Source organism: Nelusetta ayraudi, unplaced genomic scaffold (genome assembly GCF_046127955.1).
Source record: "Nelusetta ayraudi isolate G7.1 ecotype Tasmania unplaced genomic scaffold, CSIRO-AGI_Nayr_v1 ptg000188l, whole genome shotgun sequence".
NCBI lineage: Eukaryota > Metazoa > Chordata > Actinopteri > Tetraodontiformes > Monacanthidae > Nelusetta > Nelusetta ayraudi.
The window spans coordinates 1-16,817 of NW_027466237.1; the positions used below are offsets into that span (position 1 = coordinate 1).

General features: G+C 57.0%; 1 protein-coding gene across 1 annotated transcript; it reads left to right on the forward strand.

Moving 5' to 3' along the window:
* The first annotated feature begins 89 nt into the window (after positions 1-89).
* LOC142881233 (CD109 antigen-like) lies at positions 90-4,798 on the forward strand. The gene is made up of 11 exons (XM_076015377.1): positions 90-384; positions 676-757; positions 877-1,105; positions 1,377-1,548; positions 1,974-2,167; positions 2,434-2,586; positions 2,709-2,774; positions 2,892-3,031; positions 3,374-3,554; positions 3,644-3,746; positions 4,489-4,798. The coding sequence occupies exons 1-11, from the start codon at positions 90-92 to the stop codon at positions 4,665-4,667; spliced, it is 1,794 nt and encodes a 597-aa protein (XP_075871492.1). The 3' UTR covers positions 4,668-4,798.
* Positions 4,799-16,817: the final 12,019 nt, after the last annotated feature.

The window sequence follows — 16,817 nt, forward strand, 5'->3', positions numbered from 1 at the left end:
AGGGGAGGAGGAGGGATGGAGGAGGCAGAAGAAGAAGAGGAAGAAGGAGAAGGAGGAGAAGAAGAAGAAGGAGACTCGTTCATCGAGTCATGTGTGGAAAAGAAATGCAGAATGAAATCAAGGTCAAAGGTTCAACGCTTGAACCTGAATCTGTTTCCTTCTCCTTCTCCTTCTCCTTCTCCTTCGCCCGTGCTCCTCCAGGAGACCTCCTGGGCCCGTCCATCAGCGGCCTGGACTCTCTGGTCCAGATGCCTCACGGCTGCGGCGAGCAGAACATGATCAACTTTGCACCCAACGTCTACGTCCTGCAGTACCTGGAGGCCAGCCGCCAGCAGGGGGCGCAGCAGGAGACGGTGGAGAGGGCCACCGAGTTCATGATGGCCGGTAAGCACGACAAGCACCACAGCAAGCAACAACGCCGTCTCTTCTTCCTCCACTGATGTTTGAACGCAGCTTCGCCTCATTTTTCTCTGCTGTTGTGAGACAACACAGCGCCCCCTACTGGCCTGGAGTAAGACTGGTCAGCTGGAGTCTCCTGTCCAACACTTCTCCTTCTTCATCTTCTTCTTCTTCTTCTTCTTCTTCTTCCAGCCTCTCTCTGGCGCCCCCTGCCTTCCTTTCCAAACCCACTGCAGTCAGTTAAAGGTTTTCTTCTTCTTCTGTCCCTCCCACGAGGCTACGAGCGCCAGCTGTCCTATCAGAGGGCCGACGGCTCCTTCAGCGCCTTCGGAGAGCATGACGCCGTCGGGAGCACCTGGTGGGTGGCGACTGCACCTTTCAAAAAGAAACAAGAAGAAGAAGAAGAAGAAGAAGACTAACGCCTCTCCTCCTCCTCCTCCCCCTCCCTCTCCTCCGCCTCCTCCCACACCTCTGCAGGCTCTCGGCCTTCGTGCTGCGCTGCTTCCTGCAGGCGCGGCCCTTCATGGCCGTCGACCACGGCGTGCTGCACGCCGCCGCCTACTTCCTGTCCGTCCAGCAGGGGGCGGACGGCCGCTTCGAGGAGCTCGGCAGGGTCATCCACAGCGAGCTGCAGGGCGGCCTGGACGGCCCCACCTCCCTCACCGCCTACGTGCTGGCGGCGCTGCTGCAGGACGACGACCTCCAGGTCGGTTGCTCTCCCATGATGCCTTGCAGCCGCTTCCGTGACCTTTTCTTTCCCTCCAACTTTCCCCAAACACGTGTGCGCGAGCCGCGTTCTGAGTTCTGCTCCCCGCAGGCTCGTCAAAGTCAGGCGGGGCCGCCGTCCTCGTCAGACCGTTATGTTGCCCCGCTTGTAAAAAAAACGCCTTCAGCGCCCCCCAGTGATTTGTGGCGGGCGCCACCCCGCCTGCCCCCCCCTTCCCTTGCCCCTCCCCTTCCCCCTCCTTGTCCGACAGGCTCAGTTCAGCGGTCAGGTGACCTCGGCTCTGATCTTCCTGGATACCCGTCTGGCTCTGGGCGTCTCCAGCAACTACAGCCTCGGCCTGCTCACCTACGCCCTCGCCCTGGCCGGCAGCTCCAGCGCTAACGACGCCCTGGACGAGCTGATTGGACGAGCCTACATCGACGGTGTGTGTGTGTGTGTGTGTGTGTGTGTGTGTGTGTGTGTGTGTGTGTGTGAATTTCTACAACATAAAACATCTTATGTGCCCAGAGCGCTGCTTTGCCTTTAGACTTGTGCCTGCGTTGCTAGCTGACTTGGCGCTAACGTTAGCCGCTAACATTAGCCGGGGGCTCAGCTTACAGAGTGCCACTGACTCCGATCATCCGTCATTGGTTTACACATTGGTTCGAGCTTCCATCAAGGTGGCCCCTCCCACCTTCGCTCCATAGCTAGCATGCTAACAGCAGCTAAGTGGTAAAGTCAATGCATTTAGCTTATTTTGTGCACATTTACGCGTGTTTTCCAACCCCAAACAACGTCACATGACCAAAAGGTCAGAAGTCAACGCAGCTGACGTCTCCATGTTGCCATGTGCCTTCTCCGCCAGCAGGGGGCGTTCCCATGTGGTTGTGGGCCGACAGCGACAGCCTGTCGCCCTCGTGGCAGCCGCGCTCGGCCGAGCTGGAGCTGGCGTCCTACGTGCTGCTCTCGCTGCAGCGGCTGGGCCGGGCGGCCGACGGCGTGCAGCTGGCGAGGTGGCTGAGCCGCCAGAGGAACCACGGCGGCGGCTTCGGCAGCACGCAGGTCAGAACCGGACTGGACCCAGGGTGGGTGAGGGTACGGGAGGGGGGGGGCTAGAAGATCAGCCTGGGCCTCAGCAGCTGCTGGACCCGGAAGTGATCTGGTGGTGGCGAGGACTCACGTGGTGACTCGGTGAGTCACCGACTCACGAGTCTGTGGCCGTCTGAGCATGGTTGGTGACTCGAACCAGCAGCAGGAGGAGGAGGAGGTGGCAGGAAGGAGTCCAGGGGGTCCAGGGGGTCTCTCACGGTCTCTGCTCCTCCCCTCAGGACACGGTGGTGGCGCTGCAGGCTCTCGCCGCCTTCGCCGCTCTGACCGCCGCCCACCACGACGTCACGGTGAAAGTGAACAGCGACGCCGTCGCCACCGTCGCCACCTTCTACATCCACCATGGCAACCAGCTGCTCCAGCAGAGCCAGCAGGTGAAGGAAGCTATCCTGGGGTGGGGTTGGCTGCAGTACTAAGACCGGCCACCAGGACTCAAACGCTCCGCCACAGATCTTGAAGGTTAAAGTGAGTCTCGGGTTTGTCTGCTTGTTCTCAGATAGAAGCAGAGGAGCCGCTGGACCTCACAGTGACGGCAGAAGGTCACGGACTCGCGCTCGTCCAGGTGCAGGTCCAAAACCTCCAGTCTGCAGAGCCTCGTCTCAGTCTTTCAAACTGAGCGCCCCCTGCTGGTCAGTGTCGCTGAACTTCCTCCTCCCTCCTTCCTGCTGCTTCTCCTCAGCTAAACGTGTTCTACAACGTGAGGGGCGAGGAGCAGGCCAGGGGGCGGAGCCACGGGGCGGGGCACCACGAGGCCTTCCACCTGTACGCGGAGCTCCAGGACGTGGACTTGAACTCAGCTCACCTGTTCATCTGCGCCAGGTGAGGTCGGGAAGTCGAACCGACAACCTCAGCAAGACAAACACACAACTGAAGACTGAAGGAAGCACAACTTCAGTATAGACAACATGTACTGAAATATCTAACCACATATATATGTATATGTATATATATGTATATATGTGTATATATGCAATATATATATTCTGAGCTAATTTGACAGCCAATCAAGCACTAACATGTAGCTTGGAGGCGGGGCTAACCTTCTGGTTGGACGGTGGCGGCCCCGTGCTGACCGTCCATCCGAAGCTCCGCCCTAAAGTCCCGCTGCCGTTGATGGCTCCGCCCCCACGGCCCTCTCTCAGCACTCTCGCCGTGTCCCAGCCTGCAGGAGGGCGTCGGCCTGAACGCCACGGGGATGGCCGTCCTGGAGGCGTGTCTGCCCAGCGGCTTCGGCCTGGCCACGCCCCCCGACGACCTCACCGCCCTCCACCACCACTACCACCAGGTGGCGCTGAAGAAGGTGGAGACGCCGCCGGGGAAGGTCGTCCTCTACCTGGACTCTGTAAGCTCCGCCCCCTGTGACTCCTCCTAGCTCAGCGCTGCCCCCCGGTGGCTCGACAGCGAGGTGACGGTGGCGGTGTGTTGCTGCAGGTGACCCGGGAGGAGATGTGCCTGGTGGTCCCGCTGGTCCTGGAGGTGAAGGTGGGCCGGGTCCAGGAGGCCAGCGTCACGCTCTACGACTACTACGAACCACGTGAGAGAGACTGTTAGCTTAGCCCAGGGGTGGGCAAACTACGGCCCGGGGTCTGCATGCGGCCTGTTAAGCTTTTTAATCTGGCCCGCTAAAATCTTGAAGACTGGGAGCAGATCCAGACTCCAGAGGTCAGAGGTCATTTGCTTATGACCAGTTGGGGTGAAAAGGAAATCAACAAATGTAGGCAGAGAGAGAGAGAGAGAGAGAGAGAGAGAGAGAGAGAGAGGGGGAGAGAGAGAGCAGCAGCCAGAGTGGCAGGTTTGGTATTGGTTCTGTTGTAGTTCTAGGTGGTTCTGGGGTGATTCTAGGTAGTTCTAGGTGGTTTTGGTGGTGGTTCTGTCATAGTTTGTAGTTCTAGGAGGTTCTGGGTGGTTCTAGGTAGTGATTCTAGGTAGTTCTAGGTGGTTCTGGTGGTGGTTCTAGGTGGTTCTGGGTGGTTCTAGGTGGTTCTGGTAGTGATTCTGTCATAATATGTAGTTCTAGGTGGTTGTAGGAGGTTCTGGGTGGTTCTAGGTGGTTCTGTTCTGGTGGTTCTTGTTCACTGCAAACTGCAAACTACATTTTTTCCTCCTGTGTGGTGGCTCACCAAAACCCTGCTCTGGTCCCTCTGGCACATTACAGAACCTGTTGTGGCGCCACCAGTCCAAAGTTTGCCCTCAACCTGTGTTAGTTAGCCTGTTAGCTTCCCCCAGGAGTGCCCCGCCCACTCACCCCTTGTGCCTGTGCTCCTCCCGGCCACCAGGGCGGCGTGCGGTGAGGACCTACGCCTCCCTGTGGCGGGCCGACATGTCGTCCAGCTCCTTCTGCGGCTACGACGACGAGTGCAGCGGCTCCGCCTACTACAGCGCCGCCCCGCCGCCGGCCAGCTGGCTGCCTCTGGAGCTCCTCCCCCTGCTCCTCCTCCACCTGCTCAGCGGCTGAACCAAAGAGTCGCGGCTCGCGGATGAAGATCCAGTCGGACGTTAGAGCGGCGGGCCTGGAGTTTGTTGATTGGACGAGGGAAGGCGGTCATGTGACTGAAATCTGCTGACAACAATTAAAGTGTTTTGTGACCCCCGAGAGTCTCACTTGTTGTTCTTCACCAGCCCTCTGTGACGTCACAGAGGGCCCCCAGCCTCGCCTCTCCCCTCAGGCAGGCGGGCGTCAGCGTGGGAAGGTGGGTGGCGTCAGTTGACGCTGAGGCCCGTAAACGCCACACGAAACATTAACAACAGGACATTTTGAGTCTTTGTCTCCCAATAAAACGGAGGTCGGGTGAATACAAAAGAAACGGCGCTCTGATGGGAGCAGTGCGAAGAGGAGGCCTCAGGAATCCAGGGAGCTCCTCCAGCGGAGGCGGTCACAGGTTCTCCTGCCTCCGCCTGCAGAACCAGCACAACGTCCACAATCAATTCAATCACTGCGAGCGTGACAGAAACACGGAGGAGGAGGAGGAGGAGGAGGAGGTGCAGTGATAAAGATCAGGTGTTGCTGCTGCGGCCGCCATAAATCCCCCCCCGCCCCTCCTGACGGAGGCGTTAAAACCGTCACCGCGCAGCGCCGCCGCTTGATGGACAGCTTGAACTTTCCGCCGCTCGCTGCAGCAGGTGGCGCCCTCGTCCCCTCCCGCCCCCTTTACTGCCTACTCACATGCTTGGCCCGCTCCCACCCATTAACCTCCAGGCCGTGAGTCCGCAGCCTGGAGGAGACGCTGGAGTCCTGCAGCTCCCTGCTGCGGCCACCAGGGGGCAGAAACACCTGAAACGGACCACGCAGTGAGGACAGCGACAGCATCGGCAGGGAATAAAAGCCGTCGTAAACGTCCTGACCTGAAGCTTTTGCAGCAGAACATCGGAGAGGGTCAAAGGCAGGGTGGGGGTCAAAGGTCAGCGCGGGGTCGGCGGGTCACTCAAGGCACCGAAACAGGTAAAATTCCTCAACAGTCGTCAACAAGTGGGGTTTTATTTTTACAGCCGAGTCTGAGGAGGAAGAGGCGGAGCTGCAGCAGGCAGGGGGCGGGGCTGTGACAGGAAAAGGAAGCTGCTGCTCGTTAGTAAACTGTGTCCACAGGAAGAGGAAGAGGAAGAGGGAGAGGGAGAGGGAGAAGAAGGAGAAGAAGGAGAAGGAGAAGAGGAAGAGGGAGAAGAAGAAGAAGAAGAAGAAGGAGAAGGAGGAGAAGAAGGAGAAGGAGAAGGAGGAGAAGGAGAAGAAGGAGAAGGAGAAGAAGAAGAGGAAGAGGAAGAAGAGGAAGAAGAAGAGGAAGAAGGAGAGCAGGGGCCTCATGTACAAAAGGTTTTGTACGCACTAAAACTCATCGTCCGTCTGTTTCCACGTTTGGATGTAGGAAGTTAACGTCAACGTCAGCATTTCCTCCCATCAACGCAGATCATCAGCGGTGATGATGACGTCACCGACTGTAGGAATTGTGAATGAATTGTCTTGATGAAGCCACTGGCAACACAAGAAGGCCAAGTGAAGAAAAGAATATCAGGCAAAAGCTTTTTTTTTTCATTTGTACTTTGCTTCCAGTTGCTGCCTGGAATTCTGCAACGCAGTCTCCTGTGTTTTTCTGCCAATATTTTGTCTGCGAACAAAAGCCGAAAGCAATTAATATCATGTAGCAGTTGGCTTTATTTGAAACATCTTCACAATGTTGTTTTTCCTTTCTACGTCAATAAATTAATAAAAAGAAATGAATAAAGCCTCCCTGGCTGCGCACTGACATCATGCGTCCCGTTTCTGCACACTGTCGTTCGTTGCCTGCCACCATTTCAGTGTCAGGCATGTGGCAGTGGTGAGTCTGAAGGGTTGGCGGGCCACTGCAACCCTGACCCGGGTCACACTGTCGGCGGCCAGGAAGAAATCGGCGCAAACACCGTGCACGTTTTTTTTACACATGAGGTCCCAGGCTGACTGGGCACCCTACGGTTGGCTCCGCCCATTACCTTCAGGACCCGCCCACTTGCTTGTCTCCCAGATGTGGAATGAATCTCCCAGATTTGGGAAAGGTTTGCACCTGCTGTTGTTGAACAGAAGCGTCAGCCTGACTTCCTGGTCCTGGAGGGGCCTGGAGGGTCCTGGAGGGACCCCTGGAGGTTCATGGAGGTTCATGGAGGTTCCTGGAGGGGCCTGGAGGTGCCTGGAGGGTCCTGGAGGGTCCTGGAGGGTCCTGGAGGGGCCTGGAGGGGCCTGGAGGGTCCTGGAGGTGTCTGGAGGTTCATGGAGGGACCTCTGGAGGGTCCTGGAGGGGCCTGGATGGTCCTGGAGGTGTCTGGAGGTTCCTGGAGTGTCCTGGAGGGGCCAGGAGGTACCTGGAGGGTCCTGAAGGGACCTCTGGAGGGTCCTGGAGGTGTCTGGAGGGTCCTGGAGGGACCCCTGGAGGTTCATGGAGGTTCATGGAGGGTCCTGGAGGGGCCTGGATGGTCCTGGAGGTGTCTGGAGGTTCCTGGAGGGGCCTGGAGGGTCCTGGAGGGTCCTGGAGGGTCCTGGAGGGGCCTGGAGGGTCCTGGATGGACCCCTGGAGGGTCCTGGAGGTGTCTGGAGGTTCATGGAGGGACCTCTGGAGGGTCCTGGAGGGGCCTGGATGGTCCTGGAGGTGTCTGGAGGTTCCTGGAGTGTCCTGGAGGGGCCAGGAGGTACCTGGAGGGTCCTGAAGGGACCTCTGGAGGGTCCTGGAGGTGTCTGGAGGTTCCTGGAGGGGCCTGGAGGTTCCTGGAGGGGCCAGGAGGTACCTGGAGGGTCCTGAAGGGACCTCTGGAGGGTCCTGGAAGTGCCTGGAGGGGCCTGGAGGTGGAGATGTTCCAGGTCTCGGCCTTGCAGCAGCTTCAGTCAGGACATCAGCAGCAGCAGCAGGAGGTGAAGCATGTCGACGTTCCGTACACACGTGCGCCGCAGGCTGGCGCTCTGCCTCGCAGCAACATCAAACGGCGGTGGGAGGAATGCCGTGACTGTTCACGGCCGTCGGAACTGCGCGAGTCATGAGAAGGTGAAGAACATCTGGGCTCCATCAGCACGTCAGCCTGTTTCTATTGGCGGCACATCTGACGGCGTCCTCACGGCCTCCAGGGAGCTGCAGCAGAACAAACAGCAGGGCGGCGCTGTCGTCCGCCGCTGACGGAGGAACAGCAGCTCCAACTGGAGCCAGGAGACCTAGAACCTGGAGAACTAGACCCTGGAAACATCAGAACTAGAACCTGGAGAGCTGGAACCTGGAGAGTTGGAACCTGGAGACGTGGAAACTAAAACCTGGAGCCAGGAGACCTAGAACCTGGAGAACTAGAACCAGCGGAACCAGAAGCTGGAGACCTAGATCCCGGAGAACCTTGAACCATGATGGTGATGATGAATGGACCAGGTGAGTGGCTCAGCTGACCGCCTCATCCACATGGTTCCAATACTTTGTCTTTTTACATAAACGGCGCAGATTCAAAACTTCTTCAAAATGGGATCCATCTGCTTGCCGTCATCTGAACTGAGTCGTTTGAACATCTTGGCTCCGACTCCATGAGTCAGTCTTTGACTCTTCTTAAGTTGACTGTTAACTTGTTGGTTGGAGCCACAAGATGATGCCACAGCTCCTCCTTCAGCTCCTCCTTCAGCTCCTCCTGCAGCTCCTCCTTCAGCTCCTCCTGCAGTTCCTCCTGCAGCTCCTCCTGCAGTTCCTCCTGCAGCTCCTCATGCAGCTCCTCCTGCAGTTCCTCCTGCAGCTCCTCATGCAGCTCCTCCTGCAGTTCCTCCTGCAGCTCCTCCTGCAGTTCCTCCTGCAGCTCCTCCTGCAGTTCCTCCTGCAGCTCCTCATGCAGCTCCTCCTGCAGTTCCTCCTGCAGCTCCTCATGCAGCTCCTCATGCAGTTCCTCCTGCAGTTGCTCCTTCAGCTCCTCCTGCAGCTCCTCCTTCAGCTCCTCCTGCAGCTCCTCATGCATCTTCTCCCGCAGCTCCTCATGCATCTCCTCATGCAGTTCCTCCTGCATCTCCACCTGCAGCTCCTCCCGCAGTTCCTCCTGCAGCTCCTCCTGCAGCTCCTCCCGCAGCTCCTCATGCATCTCCTCCTGCATCTCCTCCCGCAGCTCCTCCTGCATCTCCTCCTGCAGCTCCTCCAAACCAAACATTTGAATGTTGCTAAAATTAAAATGTTGAGGTGTATCATGAAGGTCCTGCACTGATTCCAGACAACACAAGAGCAGCCAGAATGACCGACCTAACGATCTGAGCAGCGGCTGCAGTGTGCGGCTCCACCAGCAGGTGGCAGGCTCACACAGGGGAACCGGGACTGAACGAGGGGAAACTTGGCTTTTACGAACGTGTGTAAGTGCCTCCGTTAATAGGAGGCAGATGTCCTGGAACACACAACCAGTGGGTCAAATGTGGAGCGAACGCTAAGCTAATGCTAAGCTAAGCTAGTAGCTGCTCAGGGCGATGCAGCTCGTGGCTTCGACGCGGTGAGACAATGAGTCCTGATGATTTAAATGAAAGAGAACAGGGTAAAGACTGCAGGCCACCTCAGGCTGGAGGTTCTTGCTGGGAACACTGGGAACCACCTCCAGCTGAGAAGCTTCTCTGTTAATCACTTCCTGTCAGCAGGGTTAATGTTAGCAGTGTTAGCAGCTGGCCTCTGCAGGCGGAGCTGCTGCTTGAAGGACGTTTGGACGTTTGTTGTCTTTGGTCTCCGTCTCAGTGGAAGACCTTTAACCTCCTCCTGCTGCTCCCCCTCCTCCTCCGCCCACTCGTTCCTCTCCTCCTCCTCCTCCTCCTCCTCCTCCTCGCCCCTGCTCCAGCACCAGGACCTTCAGCCTCAAATTTTATTTATTTGAACAGAGTTTTGGTCATAACGTCAGCTGGTGGTTTTTCACAGGAATCTAAACAAGGTTGATTCCTGTCTGCTGAGATCAGGCTGCTGGAGGAGCAGAGAGTCTCCTGAGGAGACCTGGGCTGCTCCAGGACCACCTGGAGGGGTTTGAACTCACAGGGGAACCAACCTAAGGCCTGGAAACCTCACCACTGACTTCAATGTGAAGGAAAGTGAGGAGGCCTCAGCTGGTGGAGATGATTTCCCCAGCATTTGTTCAGGAGAAACGTCAGAGACAGCAGAACCTTGTGTGTAGAAAGCACAGGTTCCTCTGGAGCTCCTGCACCTCCTGCACCTCCTGCAGCTCCTGCACCTCCTGCACCTCCTGCAGCTCCTGCACCTCCTGCCTGGAGGCCAGAGCTCCACCAGAGGTGCTGGCCTGTCACTCACTCAGTCAACGAGGCCTCTCAGGTGTGTTGGATTTTTTTTGGAGCAGCAGCAGTGTGTTTCTATGGTGTCTACACACCCAGAAACACAAAGCCCCGCCCCCTCCTCCCCGCCGCCGCCGCCGCCGTCGGCCAAGCATGTGTTTTATCAGCAGCGAGTCGTGTTCAGGCGTGACGGCCCGGGATTTACATGAAGTTCCTGGCTGCTCTCCAGAACCTGGAGGCCTGGTCAGGTTCTCCAGGTTGGGTTCCTCTGCTCCTCAGGTCTTCAGGTCTTGTGGTCTTCAGGTCTACTCTCTACTTTTAAAACATCCATCATATTTTCCCTGAAGCCTTTGAGCAATGCCGCCACCGCTGTGTGTCTGCGTGTTGCAGCTCATCACAGCAACGTGTTTGTTTTTATTCCTCCACTGTGGACGGATATTTTCCATCTGGTTGGGTGTGTGTGTGTGCGTGTGTGTGTGTGTGTGTGTGCGCAGCGGTGATTCCTGCTGATCACATCATGGAAACTATTAGACGCCGTTACAACACGATCCGGGGGAATACTTCGTCCTGATTGGCCGCCCGCTCTTTCCTACACATTCCAGATCATGGAAACACACCAGGCCGTTCCAGAAGATCCACCAGGCTGGAGTCCAGCAGCAGCAGCAGCAGCTGCAGTGCCTCGGCCTCACCAGTAGAGGGAGCCTGTCGGCCTCTCTGAGGCCCTTTGGGAATCAGGTGAAAACATGGGACACACCTTCGGGACCTTCTCCTCACTTCTGCTCACACCTGAAGAAGAGGAGCAGCAGGACCCACCAGGATCCACCCTGACCCACCAGGATCCTCCAAGATCCTCCAAGATCCTCCAAGATCCACCCTGATCTTGTTTCTTTTGCTTACTTCTTCACCTTTCATTTATCAATTGGTTTTGATTTCACACTTTTCGCGTTCGAAATAAAGATTTCAAATCAAATCAGATCAGATCCACCCTGCTCCTCCATGGTCTTCAAGGACCATCACCTCACTGGAAGGAGCTTCAAAGCTGAACGCCTCGTTGGATGCCGTCACGGCCCTCCAGACCTTCTGCTGCCATCTGGTCGTGGATTCCGTAACGTTAACACGTTCAGATTTTCCGTCGCTGAGCGGCGAGTCGTGGAGGCGATAACGGTGCTGGAGGAGGAGGAAGGAGGAGGCAGGAAGTGGCTCCTCCTGGCAGGAGACCAGCCAGGTCATCTGGACAGGAGGTGGCGCCGCAGCCGTGATGGAAGGCCGCAGTTCCACGGGAGGATCAGGAGGAGAACATCAGCAGCAGCCTGCAGCCTGGGGGGGGGGGCAGACAGAGCTGACAGTGACCCAGACTGACTGTTTAATGAGCTCCACGGACCTTCTGGAGGCTGAAGGTTCCTCAGACTGGGTGTAAATCTGACTGGGTTTTACGAGGCTCGATGATCCGCCGCCGTCTTTCATCAACTGCGACATTCTTCCATCCTTCGTCTAAACACGCCCTGATTGGTCGATTGGCTCAGACACTAAACTGTGGTTGGACGCTTTCATCCAGAGGTCCAAGTCTGCTGCCAGGACCTTCTCAGGTTCCTCAGGAACCAGCCGTATTTCAGCAGCCCCTGCAGACTGGAAGGTTTCTGCTGCGTGACAGAGAGATGACTTCACACCGCCGCTGCCGGCGCCGCTGCCAGGGGGCGGAGCCTCAGGAGGCCGCAGATGAACCCTGCAGAAGATCCCAAAGCTAATTTATGGGGCAGGACGGCGTCCAGCAGGACAGGACTTGCAGAAGAGGAGGAGGAGGAGGACGAGGAGCCGCGACAGCGGCGGCTGGCTGGGTCGGTCGGTCGATCCGACCGCCACTTCCTGTCAGCGGGCGGCGAGCCATCCGTCAGCCTCCGGCTTCCTGTCAGGGTGTTTTATGGCTGGAGGTCCTGCAGAGCTTCACAGCAGCTCCAACTGCACAGTCAGGACAGTTAGCGCAGCGGTTAGCGGCGGCGGCTAACTGATACTTTTCTGGCTTCTCTGTAATTTGATGTTTTTTGTTTGACGCCACTGACCACGAATGTTTGCTGCAGCGCCGTCCGCCCGAGGAGCAGCCTCGACCAATCAGCAGCCAGAAGCACTCGCTGCTCATGCAGCACTCTGTCAACCAAGACAGGAAGTGACTGTTGGACCAGGTCACATGACTCCAGTTGTGCCGAGTTTTTTCATCTTCATCCTTCACTTTTTTCCCCACTTTCTGCTTCTTCTCCTCCACTTCCTCCCCCTCCTCCTCCTGGACCTCCTGCTGTCTGTCATCATCTCCCTCTGGGAATCTCTCAGCTGGCTTCCATTTATTCTTCCATCGTGTCCTCGGATGAAAGCACCAGCTAGTAAAATAAAGAGATAAATAAAAGAATGAATGAATGAATAAATTAAAAAGATAAAGTGCATCCAGCGGGACGATTAGTCAACACGGCAGTAAATCACAGCTGCGTCTTAATCAGGCGCCTCCACACACACGTGTCTTTAATGACAGACGTGTGTTTGCACTTTGCATGTCGAATCTTTTACAGTCTCGTTAAAGCACCAGAAGGGCTGCAAGCATGGAGGACCTGGGGCCTGTTGGTGGAGGAGGTCATGGGGGAGCCTGGTGGTGGAGCTGGTGGTGGAGGAGCCTGGTGGTGGAGCTGTTAGAGCCTGGTGGTGGAGGATCCTGGTGGTGGAGCTGTTAGAGCCTGGTGGTGGAGCTGGTGGTGGAGGAACCTGGTGGTGGAGGAACCTGGTGGTGGAGCTGGTGGTGGAGCAGGTGGTGGTGGAGCCTGGTGGTGGAACCGGTGGTGGAGCTGTTAGAGCCTAGTGGTGGAGGAGCCTGGTGGTGGAGCTGTTAGAGCCTGGTGGTGGAGGACCCTGGTGGTGGAGCTGTTAGAGCCTGGTGGTGGAGGACCCTGGTGGTGGAGCTGGTGGTGGAGCAGGTGGTGGTGGAGCTGGTGGTGGAGCTGTTAGAGCCTGGTGGTGGAGCTGGTGGTGGAGGACCCTGGTGGTGGAGCTGTTAGAGCCTGGTGGTGGAGCTGGTGGTGGAGGACCCTGGTGGTGGAGCTGTTAGAGCCTGGTGGTGGAGGACCCTGGTGGTGGAGCTGGTGGTGGAGCAGGTGGTGGTGGAGCCTGGTGGTGGAACCGGTGGTGGAACTGTTAGAGCCTGGTGGTGGAGCTGGTGGTGGAGCAGGTGGTGGAGCAGGTGGTGGTGGAGCCTGGTGGTGGAACCGGTGGTGGAGCTGTTAGAGCCTAGTGGTTGCGCAGGTGGTGGTGGAGCAGGTGGTGGTGGAGCAGGTGGTGGTGGAACCTGGTGGTGGAGGAGCCTGGTGGTGGAGCTGTTAGAGCCTGGTGGTGGAGGACCCTGGTGGTGGAGCTGTTAGAGCCTGGTGGTGGAGGACCCTGGTGGTGGAGCTGGTGGTGGAGCAGGTGGTGGTGGAGCTGGTGGTGGAGCTGTTAGAGCCTGGTGGTGGAGCTGGTGGTGGAGGACCCTGGTGGTGGAGCTGTTAGAGCCTGGTGGTGGAGCTGGTGGTGGAGGACCCTGGTGGTGGAGCTGTTAGAGCCTGGTGGTGGAGGACCCTGGTGGTGGAGCTGGTGGTGGAGCAGGTGGTGGTGGAGCCTGGTGGTGGAACCGGTGGTGGAACTGTTAGAGCCTGGTGGTGGAGCTGGTGGTGGAGCAGGTGGTGGAGCAGGTGGTGGTGGAGCCTGGTGGTGGAACCGGTGGTGGAGCTGTTAGAGCCTAGTGGTTGCGCAGGTGGTGGTGGAGCAGGTGGTGGTGGAACCTGGTGGTGGAGGAGCCTGGTGGTGGCGGAGCCTCGTGGTGGAGGAACCTGGTGGTGGAGGAGCCTGGTGGTGGAGCTGTTAGAGCCTGGTGGTGGCGCAGGTGGTGGTGGAGCAGGTGGTGGTGACGCAGGTGGTGGTGGAGCAGGTGGTGGCGCTGCTGCTAGAAGCTGCTGGTGTTTCCTCTGAACACTGAGAAGCTCTTCTCAGCCTCTGACTGGCTGCTGGTTCTCAGTTGGTCACAGTAACCAGCAGCAGGACGAGGTTCTCAGAGGAGACTTTGGACTTCTCCCCTTGGATGGAGTTCAGTGACATTGTGTGGGAGGGAAACAGGAGCAAGAAAAATGTCAGGAAGAAAGTTTTTCCAGTTCAGTGAGCAGAAAAAAAAACAACGACTGTCATTAATAACCGGCGGCGGCGGCGGCAGGAGGAGGGGGGAGGAGGAGGAGGCAGGAGGAGGAGGAGGCAGGAGTCACATCAGCTCCTGCTTTGGTTGGACGCTGATAGCCTGAAGGCAAAAGTCCAGGAACCCAGTGGAGAAGCAGGTGATGGGTCATGTGACCTGTCAACCGACCCCTCCCTCACCTGACTGCTCAGCAGACTATGAACCTGCAGGCCGGTGCTGACTGTTAGCATTAGCAGTTAGCTCTCCTTGGCTATGCAGTGTCATTTAGTTTTTTACAAGATCAGGAGGAGGAGGAGGAGAAAAAGTGGACGTTCTTTAAAGAACCAAAGAAGAAGAACCGGGCCAACGGTCCAATGAGGACGTGTTCCTGTTTGGTGTGAAGGAGTCAGAGGCTCCAGTCTGAGAGTTCTCCCCTCATCCCTCAACATCAACACGCTGCTGGGGTTTGCTTCCAGACTCCTTCACATGTTTTTCTCCTTCTTCTTCCGTGATTCAGTGGAAAAATGTGCAGCAGTTGTGACTTTTTTTTTTTTTTTTTTTTGTGATCCTGTTGAGATGTTTTCCAGGCAGCTGAGCCGAGCCCAGCCGGGCCGGGCCGGGCCGAGCTGAGCTGAGCTCATGCCTGCTTGCGTCTGCTGGAGGGATTAAAGCTCCCGCTGCCGCTCAACCTGCAGATCCATCAGGAACCTGCAGCTTGTCACATGACCGATTGGAAAACGTGTGGGAGCAGGAAGTGAGCCGCTTCCAGGTTCCTCTGCCTCCGGTTGCCAGGTCCACTCAGTCAGTCCTCCGTCCACACCATTGCTCAGCTTTTCCATCCATCCAGCCGAGGAAGGGAAGGGGAAGGGGAAACAAGGCCGTGGGTTAGCATAGGGGGCTAGGCTAGCACACAGCTAGCTGCAGGGTACTAGCGTCCCGTCTGGCCTGCTCTGGGAAAAAGTTGGAAATTCAGACACACACACACACACACACACACACACACACACACACAATCAGCCGTGTGACTCAACAACATGTCAGCTCCACTTTTACGATTTTAACATTTTAATGCTGTCAAATGTTTTATTGCAGTTTTTTTCTCCCGGCTCTTTATTTTTCCTTCTTCTTCTCCTTCTTCTTCCTCTCCTTCCTGATAATCTCTGGCAGTAAATTATCCCCCAGAGAGTTCAAACCTTCCGCTGTCATCACAACATCAACACTCTGATCTGCTGCGGCTGCTGCTGCTCCCAGGAACCTTCTCCAAACTTCTCCCAACACTCTGAAGAGCTTCCAGGGTCTCAGCGCCACCCGCTGACCAACCTGTGTGTGTGTGTGTGTGTGTTGGGTCTCAGATGTCACAACGAGTCAGCTGGTGCCACCATGCCTCAGGTGGTCTTGATGTGAGAGGGCGGGGCCTCGCGGCTGCTCTGCTCTGTGATTGGCTCTGACGTGAAGGTTTTAATGGCGGCAGTAAACGGAGGTGATTTGTGTCGAGTTGCTGGACGACCTTCACCACTCTGAGTCACCACTTGGAGAAACACGCCGAAACCTCCTCCTCCTCCTATTGGCCCAGCCGTGGACTCTGACTCTTCCTCCTGCTCCTCCTCCTCCTCTTCCTCACACTCCTCACTCTGAGGCAGCGGCGCCCCCTGTGGTGGCTGCTTGTATGAAAACAATGTCCAATCAGCTGCTGTTAATGTTTGTTTAACAGTTTCTCTCCTTTGATTGGCTGGTTTCAGGTGGAGGTCAGAGGTCAAAGGTGAGGAGGAGCTGCTTTGTTTAAAGAAGCCGCTGATTAAAAACATGATAGGAAGTCACATTGGGAACACTGGGAACACTGCGCTTTGTTTGGCTGGAACATTTTTTCCACACCAACAGTTTTCTTTCCTGCTGCTCAGGAAACAGAAGCAGATTTCTGGTTTTCTGTCCTGTGCTGCTGCGTCGCCTCGTCCGCCGCTCTGACTCATCATCTCAGCTTTTCACAAACAAATCACATTTTCCTTCTTTTCTTCTTCTCTTCTTCTTCACGCTCCCAGTTGTCCCTCAGCCTTCCTCACCCTACGTCTGGAGGACGGCCAGCGGAACAGAGTGGAGGACTCTGCCGGAGGCAAACAGGAAGTGAGGAGGAGTGTGGGGTCAAAGGTCGGAGGTGACAGGAAGCCGGAGGAGCGGGGCGGGAGAAGGTCTGCGGTGCCCTGTTGTGTCTGGAGCTCAGAGACCTCGGGGCGTGGCGTCAGCAGGAAGTGCTCTGTGGTGAGGAGGAGCGCTGAGAGCGCGAGGAGCACGAGGAGCCTTCAACACCTCCTGCATCTCCAGCAGCAGCAGCAGCAGCAGCAGCAGCAGCAGCAGCAGAGGTCTGACAGGAACCAGATGTGATGGTCCCTCAGCCAGCGTGTCACACAGAGCCACAAGTCGTTAAGCTGTGGTCATCAGAGGAACGACACTGCGACCTGATTGGTTGACAGCTTATTGAATCATCACGCTTGTCTCCCAGCAGACTCACACTGGGCACGCTCACACACACCCGTGCAGAGTTGGGTTTCCACTGCTGGTCTGCAGGCCACACTCAGTCTCCTGGTTGGCACCGACTCCATGGCACTGACTCACTGTCACCGATTCAATGCCAATGACTCAGTGGCACCGACTCACTGTCACTGATTCAATGCCAATGACTCAGTGGCACCGACTCACTGTCACCG